At 36.8% G+C, this 12,011-nt stretch overlaps 1 protein-coding gene across 1 annotated transcript in view; it reads left to right on the top strand.

Moving 5' to 3' along the window:
* LOC146476948 (U3 small nucleolar RNA-associated protein 15 homolog) overlaps positions 1–11,860 on the top strand; it is a 12,997-nt gene extending 1,137 nt beyond the window's left edge. The window contains exons 3-14 of the mRNA XM_085114049.1: positions 1,303–1,434; positions 1,600–1,652; positions 1,938–2,061; positions 2,569–2,623; positions 5,238–5,363; positions 5,797–5,932; positions 6,314–6,398; positions 7,796–7,954; positions 8,876–8,980; positions 9,425–9,552; positions 9,748–9,806; positions 10,665–11,860. Coding sequence (XP_084970175.1) covers positions 1,303–1,434; positions 1,600–1,652; positions 1,938–2,061; positions 2,569–2,623; positions 5,238–5,363; positions 5,797–5,932; positions 6,314–6,398; positions 7,796–7,954; positions 8,876–8,980; positions 9,425–9,552; positions 9,748–9,806; positions 10,665–10,840 — 1,338 coding nt within the window. The 3' untranslated portion in view covers positions 10,841–11,860. The remainder of the gene's footprint in view (positions 1–1,302; positions 1,435–1,599; positions 1,653–1,937; positions 2,062–2,568; positions 2,624–5,237; positions 5,364–5,796; positions 5,933–6,313; positions 6,399–7,795; positions 7,955–8,875; positions 8,981–9,424; positions 9,553–9,747; positions 9,807–10,664) is intronic.
* Positions 11,861–12,011: the final 151 nt, after the last annotated feature.

Raw genomic sequence — 12,011 nt, 5'->3', positions numbered from 1 at the left:
GCTTTGTTCTGTTCTGTTCTGTTCTGTTCTCTTAAGTGCCGTAGACAGTTTATAAATGGGGTTTCTGGTATTGAATAAATTGTAACAAAGCACAAGAAAAACCTGCTTTGAGGGGCTTGCTTTGGGCTTGCTTTGTATAGGTTTACCAGAGCCAATCGAACTCAATCAATTAACTTGTGCGATTGAGTTTGGTTTCCGAACTCAATCGAACACAATCAGATGGATTGAGTTCGATTGAGTTCGATTTGTTCGATTGAATTCGATTTGTTTGGAAATCGAACTCACTGAAAGTCTGGTGTTCTATTTCGTTTGATTGCCGAACTCAATCGAACTCAATTCACGGATTGAGTTTGATTGAGTTCGATTTGTTTGATTGAATTCGATTTGTTTGGAAATCGAACTCACTGAAAGTCTGGTGTTCTATTTCGTTTGATTGCCGAACTCAATCGAACTCAATTCACGGACTGAGTTTGATTGAGTTCGATTGAGTTCAGTTTTCTAACGTGCGATTTACTATCCCGGGTACATTTGCAACCAGCTGGAACAGAAAAAGTTGAGTACCCCAAATAGTTGGGCATTGTGGAATTGACTGATGCATAATTGATTGAACTGAAAATTTTGGTGACAATTATAGGAAAGTGCCCCCTGGTCTTCACATGGTCACAAACAATGACAGATAATAATATAATAATAATAAAAGTCTTTATTTCCTCACAGATGATCATTTATAGCACAATAATATTGTGATTGCACATGATTGCAGCAGGTGGAATCATGTGCTATCTCCTGAAAGCTACAGTCAGCTGAAATCTTAATTGTGCATTCACATGGAAACCAGTGTTTTGCATTCATGTCATTAACCCTCATACCATATTGAGTCAGTTCTGTTGTCTGAAAAGTATGCAGGCAGAAGAGATCACTTTCTTATGCAATCATTTGTGATCCTGTGCAATCCTATTGAAACACAGCTCTTTGTGATCATTTGAAATTATATGGAAACCATTTTCTAGTTGTTCACAAAATTAGTAAATGCAGTACCAGAAGACAGTAATAAATTTATTGTTACTATGGCCTGGAAAACAACTTACTTGACCTAGAATAGTTATTATTTCTAATTTTGAATAAAGCAGATCAGTTGCAAATTAAGAACAAACAAGCAAAGTTTGATCACACTCCGTAAGAACAGCATAATTTTCTATGCCATGTATAATGATTGTATGGAAGAAGGAAGTGGAATGTATACATTTAAATATTTTACCTTACCAAGTTTATTGTTCCTGAAGAATGCCATTTCTTCCACAGCTCCAGATTTACAGTTCAAGTACACATCAAGTAAACAAGTCATTTACAAGATTTAAAGACAAAGTCTATTGTGGCAGTTTTCGACATGATGGGAAATTATTGATTACAGGAGTAGAGAATGGCACAGTACAGGTATTGCAAATGTTCTTGAGATAAAATTATACTCATTTTGGTCAAATTTTGTGTTATATAATACTATTTGATCATGTGTAAATGTATTAAATTAGTTTTATGTGTAGTGTTGTATGTCCATTTCTAGATAAAAGGTAATTAATATTATAATAATTATCCTTCCAGCTGTTTGATGTCAATACCCGAGCTGTTTTAAGAGAGTTTAATGGACATTCAGGGTAAGTACAAGGTAGTCAGTTAACACTCCAGCAAAACCTTAATCTCAAGGATGAATGCCATTCTTTTGGTAACAAGTCTATATTTTTGCAACATAAATAAAGCTCTAATTTCTTTTTCTTGTGTATACGTACCCCGGTAGTTACTTGCTGAACACTCTGTATTGACTTTCAGCTTATAGCATATATAAGCTGTACATATTTTTGGTGGTTGAGAATGTCAAATATCACAAGTTATCTGTTTGCAATAGAAAGCTATCTGCTTGTTTCTGAGTGTGTACTTCTCAGTTGTGTTCAGGTGACCAAGTTTTTGCTGGATGACTTACATGCAGTGTCTGGGTCAGATGATAAATCTGTGAGATCCTGGGATATAGCAACAGGAGAATGTCTTGCTGTGTTTAATGAGCATCAGGTAAAGCTTCTAGAATTTGTTTCATCCTTCCCTGCCTCCCCCACCCTAGAAAAATATTTGCCTCAAAGCTTGTCATTCATTGAGGGCAGAATGAGAAAATGGTGGATGGTGCTATAATTTGATAGAAATTAATGCTCACTTGGTTATTTGGAAGATATTTATCATGACTAACTTGATGAGGTATTTTGCATTTTTGTATTTCAAATTGAGGGTGCAGCTTGTCTGCTACAGCATCCGCTAACCTAGGCTCAATTACCAGCCGCTGTTTGGGAAAATGAGCCTGCACTCATCCCCCCGAAGGAGTGACCTATTTTTATTGTTATTACTTGCAGTAGAAATGTTTTTTATTATACACTCAGGAGGTTAGGAGAAGGATTTTATTGTAATATCAACTTGAGATGTATCAGTAAAGCGGTTAAATTAAAAGTGACTGGTCATGAAACATTGTCAACGCTCAAATGTTAATGTGGTACATGTAAACAGATAATTATGATTTTCCACACACAGGACTATGTACGATGTGGTATGACCAGTCAGAACAGCAAAGACATCTTTATAACAGGTGCACATGAAGTGTGTTCTTTTAAATTTGCAATAAGTTATTCATAATCATCTCGTTGAAACAAAATGATCTACAAAGAAGATGAACGTGATTATAAATGACTGGACAAACTTACAAGCAAATACATGTTGAATAAATATTAAGTAATGACATCAGAAAGTAAGTATTATCAAGGAAATAAATAGGCCATTTCCGAGTTGAAATGCTTTGCGCATAGTTTTTATCATGAAAATTAGTTTTCATTCCTATGCAAACAAAGCTAATTTTCACATGGAAAGCTTTGCACTTAGCCTTGCTTTCATGATGAGGTTGAAAGCAACTTGGAAAGGGCATATTGTTGTTAATGGAATCTTGCAATGCATGCTATATAGAAAAACTATCCAGTGCACATGTACGGGAAACTAGAATTTGAATTGTTAGTTTTTGGGGAGAGCAAAAGCTGGAATACCTATAGAAGAAGCTCATCAAGCAGTGATGAGACTCTCTCCTCCGCAGAGGTTCGATGGGGCGTTATTTGTATCCGCTGAACGAAGTGAGTGCAGGCGCAAAAGCTGAGAGGGTTGACTTGGCGGCGAACCTCTGCCAGAAGCATGTCGTTTTCTTGTACATCCTTGTCGTTTTCTTGTACATTGATAGATTTCTCGGTCATCTCTAAATTTGACAGTTTCATTCTTGGCGGAAGTCAGCATTTACTTTGTCTCTACAGTTTGCGGTCGTTAATTTTAAGGTGAGATTTCACAATTTCTAGAAAAAAGCAAAATTGTTTGTATTCGAAGCCCCCCTTGAAACCCGTGGAGAGTGGACTTGTTACATTTCGCTTCGTGAAAGTCAACAATAGTCACGAACAAATAATTGCTTTTTCTGGGCTCGAAAGGCCTTTTAGCCTTTTATAACCTTATTTTAAAGACAGTTGTTTCATCACCGTATATAACAAGCTTCCCGTGAGAACTAAATGCTAATTAAATCACCGAAAGATCATTTCTTCTGATTAAACTTGTTTACAAGATAAAAATATCAAGTTTGGTCGTTTCAGAGTATAGAAAAAAAATACGCTTTAATTAAAACATTAAGCTTACTTGCTCTAGTCTCTTTTAAGACCGAATCGACAGTTTTTGTTTGGTCTCAGCTGGCAGACGTTTCCTCAATAAATCATTTCTTTGCATGCACTCTTTTATCTCCACACGATCGCCGCTCGTGTAACTTGAATTTCATTCTTGTAGTGATGATTCAAGGCATCACAGCAAAATAAAAGCGTTTTCTAAACAGTCAGGGACTGGTCATAAAGTACAGGGGGGGGTGGGCTGGAAAAAAAGGGGGGGTGGGTCACTGTTTTCATGCATGTAAAAAGGGGTGGGCTAGCAAAAACCATGCATCATTAAAGGGGTGGGGCACATAATATTTTTGCACATGTTTTGCATCAAATGGTGCCTTTTGCCAGTAAAACTGTGAAATGTATTAACAGTAAAAGCACAAATTATAATTGTGTAGTTTCAGAAAATATCCATCCCCCATCACAGAGGGAATTTATAAAAGGACGCCCTACCGCCAGGAACTTCCAAGTTTCTTTCATACAATCTCTGTAATTTTGTTCTTTCTCTTACCACCATCCCCTCCAGAATCTTGAATTCCCTCCATGGGTGGGGTAAGGATATTTTCTGGAACTACACATTCTATCAAGAAAAGGGCAAGTTCACTCGCATCCATTAAAATGAACAACTATGATTCCATGTGGTTATTAATGATACATATTAGATGCACATTATCTTCTCAAAATCATTTCAGGTATTTCAACAAAAATAGATCTCATGCAATGATAAACTTCAAAAACAAGACTTTGTGCATGTGTGCTCCTTCCTCTATCATACTTGTCCTCTAATTTGTCTAGTTTTATGTATAGTCTTACCTTTATTTACTAGGGGTGGGTCATTTCATTTTTTACCTGAAAAATATGGGTGGGCCATGCATTATTCTGCAAAAATATGAGGGTGGGTCACACAAAACTAGCCTTCGTAAAAATGAATTTTTCCAGCCCACCCCCCCCGGTACTTTATGACCAGTCCCTCATCATGAGATAAACTTTCCCCGATTTCTAAGCATGTAGGTAAGTTTTCGTGAGTAAATCTCCCACATTGCGCAACATGACAATTTCACAAACACCCGCCATTTTCATGACATAAGTACGCACACCACCCTAGTTACAAAATGACTCCCCCGGATCGCAGCCATATTGGGCGTGGTTTCTGGCAGAGGCTCCCGCCATCGCCTTCCACGGAATTTTACGCCTGCACTCCCTTTTCTCAGCGGAGCCTCTGCGGAGGAGAGAGGTGATGAGAATCAACAACTGACATATCAATAATGCTGAAAAGTTAAAAAATGTTAAATCTGTCAGTCAATCAAAACTTGGATTGAAAAATACCATTGGAGAGACTGATGTCTTGTCTTGTTGTATGATAGGCTTTTTTTCCACAGAAGTAAGTTGTCCATTACATGACTTCTGAAATCATAGAAATTAAATCCCTAACCTTCCCACTAAATGAATTGCATGCAGTACTGAATGTATTCTATGTCAGTTTAATCAATTAAATGTTAACTATTTTATCATGTTATAATTCAGGCTCATATGACCACTGCCTCAAGGTCTGGGACTTGCGTAGCCAGGGTAGCGTTCTATCCATGGATCATGGCTCCCCTGTGGAATGTGTACAGATGTTTCCTTCTGGTGGAATTTGCATATCAGCAGGTAAGAGAAATTGTCGGAGAAGAGGTAAAAAACACAATCATCATGATGGTACATGTCATCTACAGAGCAGAATCACCTCAAGGTGATATCATGGACAGAACTATCAAATTATGGTATGTTCTGCTCAAATTCTACAAAAGTCTTCAGAAACATAGTGATAGCTTGGTTAAAGATGCTGCACATCAGCAATCTCTCCACTGATGTTTAACTTGACACTCAATCTTTTACTTGTCACTACCATGCTATATGATACCATACCGTACAATGTACCTTACAGTACTGTGCTGTTATAATACTTACTATAACTTTCATTTATACATGATGGAATTTGAAGCAATAACTTGTTAAGCTACTAAGTCCTGCTGGGGCTAAAATTCACAACCACTTTCCATGAAGTGGCCTTCACTAGTTAATTCTAGTGTGATTGTTTTAGGCAGTAACATCATCAAAGTCTGGGATATCCTTGGAGGTGGCAGACTTCTTACAGGATTTTCAAACCATCAGAAAACCATCACAACCATTTGTTTGGATGGAGAAAACCGACGTCTCTTGTCTGGTTCTCTTGATAGGTATGATACTCTTATAACACAGTGCTCACTTCATTCAAAATAACATTGTCTCACTGAATCATGCTTTTCATAATGTATGTTGATAAGTTTAATCACAGTAATGTCGTACCTGAGAACGGTGGATTGGGCAAAATAACTTGGTTGTAAACTCTATGGCTTTTTTGTTTCATATGAAAAGGTGTAGGAGCTAGTAATGATGGAAATCACATGAGCTGAGGTCCACAAGGTGTTTATCACAGCTGGTTGGTGGTTGCACTTGATTTGCATCATTCTGTTCAGTTAACCTAAAGAGTCCCACACTATAAACTGGCAGCTTAAACCAGTCACTGATAATACCTGCTCCTAATGGTCTTCATTTGTTTTTCCTTTTCTGCACTGTAGACATGTTAAAATTTATGACATTCAAGACTATACAGTTGTTCACAGTATGGACTATCCTTCACCAATCCTCAGTCTTGGAGTTTCAGTAAGTATGTGTAGAAATTTCCATAGAGAAGTTCATTATATGAAATTTTACTTAAGGAACATTATTAAATATTGTTTCTTGGCTATGCTCTGGAGGCTCCATTACAAAAATTTGTCAAAGGATTACTGTTAGCCACCTTCATAAAATCCTACTCATATGTAGCTTAATGTTGTTTAGGCAAGGTTAAAATCAGTTCAATGCCGGTCAGCGGTTGCCTCTTGTCATGGCTTAGGGGCGACCTTTGAGCTCTGTGCTGGGGGGTTCCCCATGGTTTGCATTGCATTTGCTTGCTTGCTGGCCTATGAGATAGGTCATTTTGCTTGCCTTATTTTCAATCCCCCCCTTTTTTTCCCTCTCCACCCTCCCTTTGGTAAGTATTCCACTGATTGGGTTCAGCGTGATGGTGCTGTTGGTGGTGGCCGCTCATAGGGTCGCCATGGATACCTCCTTCCATGTGCCTGATTGCTGCCTTGCTCCACCAATCTTCTAGGCACCAGCTCCCAAGCTCATCTATTGTTGATGAGTTTAATCTATTGTGCTTTGTGCTTAGTTGTTAGACTAAGTTATTCTCTCTCCTCAGTAGTTTACACTAATCATTGGAAGTAACTCACAACAGTCATTCACTAATATGTACCTTTAAATAAGTGGGAAAACTTTATAAATGTGTCAGTTGTTATCAGCATAATAATATTATTTATTACAATAAATTTACCTTGTTTCTCTTTTGTTACAAACTTCACAACCTGTAAAGGCTGTTAGACAGTAAATGAGACTGATACCTTGATGCACCTGGGTAAATCTCTTTAAGTTAGCACTCTATTACAGTAGGAGGGGAGGGTAATGACTATAAAATTGTACCCAAATCCCTAAACAAGAAGTTCCACTATAAAAGGGCAAGCCTCTCCTTCATTTCACACCTTTGTGGGCATGAGATGTCAATTTAGATGCTGTTCAGTCATGGCAGGTTGTTGACTCAAACATCCTCTGAATAATATGCCTCAAAATTTTATAATTTTATCAAAACAGCAATATAAGATATTATTATTAAGTTTAACAAGGATTATTCTGAAAACTTATGAGCCAATGTTATTGGTAAAAGCCGAAGAAAAAGACACAGTCATGTTGTTTGTAAGTTGTTTACACAATGATGGTTGATTGTCAACTAAAGATGAGAATGGCCTGGCCAGGCCTCTTTTATACTGGAACTTCCTGTTTAAAAGGATTTGCTCTCTAAAAAGACAAGTGAAGTCAAAAAGAAGACTATAAAACATTCTACAGCCAAGGACACTTGGCTTGAGCCCCTGACCAGTGCATTCTCTTACTATTAGCTATCACAACATAATTGTCAAATTATCAGTTAAACTCACTGGAAACATTATGTTTGATTCCATCACTAGCCTGATGATACACATGTTGTGGCGGGTATGTCTAATGGATTCCTGTCAATCAAGTATCACTTGAAACAAGATGCACAGGAACAAACACCAGCGCCCAAAAAGCTGACAGCAGAAACGTATGGCTACTTTGTACGCGGAAAAAATTTCAAGCCACAAGAGGTATTATACTTGAATGTGTGTTGGGACATACTGTGTTTTATTCATGTTTTATGAAATATTATTGTTACGTTGTTTATATGTAGTTTGAACCATTCAATTTCAGGAATGATAAGTACCATATTTAAAATTTCATGTTTTCCCTTAGCTTGTCAACCACAATGAACCAGTTTGATTTGCATCAAGTTTTGACAATGTAATGTTCACCTTCTTTTCAGTTCATTTATTTTGTTTTCTTATGGAAAGCCATAGTGGAGAAAGTGTTCAAGAAATCATTTGTTCATCAAGAACAAATAATTTGTCAAACATTTTTGTCCACTATGGTTTTCCATATTTTCTCTCTGCCTTTTTAATTGCTGGGTGGAAAGGGGGATTCTGCCTTTGCCAACTTTGACTGTTGATAGCATTTTTTTATATTTTGAACAAAATGGCATCCAGCTTCATGACTTTTCCAAAATTTATCTGGGAACAATTTGATGTGGTAGCTCACTGTTCATTAGATTTGTTGTTACCATGGCAACCAATTTTTGACACTCAGGTTTTTCGGAAAATGGAATATTCCTGTTTTAAATGAAGAAAAATTACCTTTCTTAGAGAACTTCATTGATTGTGATCATTATGTTTGGTTGATTTAATTTGGTGGTTTTCTGTACTTGAAGGGAAATCCTGAAGTCCAAGATGGTATATGATGTAATTGCCATGCCATATGATGCCATCACTCTCCATATTGCAGACCTCAAGGCTCAAAATAATAAATATACATCTTAAGTGTTTTACATTTTATTTCCAAGGATGAGGGGAGAAGTTTCAAATAAATGTGAACTTCTATTGATTATCATTCAAGTTTTTAAAGAGAAATTATTAAATCTTTGTAAACAGATTTTGGCATAAAATTGTTCATAATTGTGTATTTTCTTTTTCTAGGATGACTTTATAGTAACAGCACCAAGGAGGAGGAAGATGAGAGAGCATGACCAGTTCCTAAAAAAATTTGAATATTCAAAGGCTCTTGATTCTGTGCTCAGAAAGGTGGGTGCTATTGACAGGTAGTGTTCATCTAAAACAACAGTACAAGTAGCAAGTGGGGTGCTTGGTTTATTGTCTTGGAGTTGTTGAGTAAAAGGTAATTAGTGGGTCAATGAGAGGGTTGTTTGCAATAAATTGCAACCTTGTGTAAACTGAATCTTTCATCCTTGTTCTTTTATTATTTTTCCTCATCTCCTCATTAAAACTGCTACTTCCAGCATTTTCAGTAAGATTTAGAGTGTGAAAAATATATCCTGATTTAGTTGAATTGTGGGAGACTTTGTGGGTATGTGTAACCCATAACACACCTCCTCACTGTTTTAGTTTTTACTTTTCTTGCTTAGTGTTTAGCACATTTAATTTCCCACAATCAACATCAATATTATTTTGTTACTTAATAGTTCTCTAAATACTTTATATTTCAAATATTGTGTGCTTGTGTTTTAGCCACCTAATGGACGCGCTCCACTTCTGTCCAGTCTGTTTCAAGAGCTAATCAGGAGGAGAGGCCTGAGGATAGCTTTGGCTGGGAGAGATGAGGAGGGCCTGGTACCTATACTTTATTTTCTGATAAGGTTAGTTGCATATCAATTAAGCCACTAGCCCTAAATTGCATTGTGTGCACTGTAATTTTAAGTGTGGAAGTTAGCTTTGATAAAAATGCAATTAATGAAAAAAGTTAATGTCTTTAAGTGTGATGTTCTTCAAATGATGAGAAATAAAGTTGAGAAGACTAATTAAGTTAACAATGAAAGCACACTCTCTTGCAGATATATCAATAATCCACGGTACACAGTTTTACTTACGGATGTGGCTAACACAGTTCTTGGTAAGCTAAATAACTTGTAGTATGGTACTATATTATATTGATCCATTTTTTTTCATAGACAAGTACATATAAGATTGAAGTCAACTATATGGCAAGGTGAAATGATCAGCCAGTGCTTCTCACAAAAAAAAAGTTTTTTTTGGAAAATTTATTAATCCACTTCAGACTTTTTCTTCCAACATTGAGTGCATGTGTCCATCTGATTCCATCTATAATGGAAGGTTTGACTCCTTTCGTGAATCTCAAACAAAATTAAGCTACAGATAGGATAAAAAATACTTAGAGGAGAATGCAGACCTTTACATAGACAACAGTCTGCGTGATTCACACCAGGGTCAAATAGAAACAATCATACAATAATTAGTTGGACCCAAGGGAGTAAAATACTTCAGTCTGTAGTTTATTAGTTCTAACTTTGCAATAACATGGATTGATCAGTCAGTCATATGCAAGTCAGTCAGTCAGTCAGTCAGTCAATTTATGATTTTTTTTTTTTTTGGGAATTGTTAGTTTAACATTGATGGAATTCTAACAAACAAAGTTCAGACAGGATTTAACCATGGTTTCAACCAATTTCAATCTGGTGAACCCAGATAATTCAACTTTTTCTAAATAATTATGTAAAAGTGTCAAGAAGGCTTTTAGCAGTGACTAGACACGTTTATCTTCACTGTCTGGTATCAGGTTTATTATTTTTATAATTAACTTAAACTAAGGACTAAGCTACAGTGTAGACCTTGTTTATTATAAAATAACTTGCCCTAAGTTGTTTTTGCAATCTGCATGTCCTTATCTGATGACCAGAGTAGCTGATGCAAGACTGAAAACCTCAGTCTGTTGCTACTTTATTTTTGCCAGATATCTATGGACCAGTGTTTGGCCAGTCAGAAAAAGTTGATCAGCTGTTCACCAAGTTACGCAACAAAATTGAAGTGGAAATTAACTTTCAACAGAAAGGCTTTGAGTTACTTGGTGTTTTGGACACCTTGTTTGCTGCAGCAATGTCATCAACAACACCCAGCAGTTGTGAATGAAGCACAGTGACTGCAGTCATCCAACAGTGGGCTGTAGTCAAAAGCGATGGCAGCCACTCAGTCTACAAGGACTAAGTCAAAGTGGCTCCACTTGTCATGGCAATGAAAATGATCACCCTGGTTTGGCTGGGTCCAGTTCAGCAATTATTCCAATGCTGTTACACTTAAGATCCAATGTTCTATGTTTGCTGTTTGTTCTCCTACAAAATAACATTTTAAATACTGTCTTTACTTGGAGAAACGTAAATCAGATCTCTTGTTTGAAAGGAGAATTTTTTTTGCCAGACCAAATCCACAATGCAGGGGCCAACATTGCATCTGATAGTGAAATGTAATCTCAAGTTGGCATCTGGCATTCATACCATGGAAGGTATTTTTGACCTGACAAAGCAAATGTTTATTTGTTTGCTGCTGTAAAGAATGAGGTAATAACTCAAGACTAGACACAATCATTTCTTATGAGGCTGTTTAGGGAACTTATATGAATAAGCTTGACATTGGTATTCTGGCAACAGTGTTTCGTTTTGTCATCCCTACTGCTCTCTCTCGTGTGAAGAGAAATCTGTACCTGAAGTGATTGTCACAAATTGTTCATATTTCTAGGCTAAAAGCAGTCATTCTTTTCTCTCAGGTATAGTGTAGGCAGCAAGCAGATTGTCTTGTTTGGGTTCTGTGGAAGTATGTTGTGTGGGGGTGATGGTGTATATGACAGATATTTTTTTATTTGCTTGATCAAATGTTGAATGTTGTTCTCGTATGAAAATCGGTTTTTCCGGGAACACTGGGGATTGTAGGGCTGGGCCGTCAATACAGGAACGCTAGTCTTGAGACTTCTCTATCCCTCAGTTGTTTTGAAATCATGTGCAGAGGAAGAAAACTGTGTGGGGAAAAACATGAATTGATCATTCTTCTAAGGGTTCAGATGATAGTGTTGATATAAACATTTGTAAATTAAACCTTGTCACTGTTATTTACATGTAAATAATAACAAATTTCATTAAGAAAGAAAATGCAATGTGGCCTCATTTTGCATTCATTGTTTGTTGCATGGCTGATGCAGTGAAGTCATAGAGATTTAACTGCATGATTATGTAAAGAATAACCCACGCAAAACCGGTAGGCCATTTCCGAGTTGCTTTGAACCTCGTCATGAAAGCGAGGCTAAGTGCAA

This window comes from Pavona decussata, unplaced genomic scaffold (genome assembly GCF_977016875.1).
Source record: "Pavona decussata unplaced genomic scaffold, jaPavDecu1.1 SCAFFOLD_72, whole genome shotgun sequence".
NCBI classification, from domain to species: Eukaryota; Metazoa; Cnidaria; class Anthozoa; order Scleractinia; family Agariciidae; genus Pavona; species Pavona decussata.
This window is presented reverse-complemented; position numbering and strand designations above follow the sequence as displayed.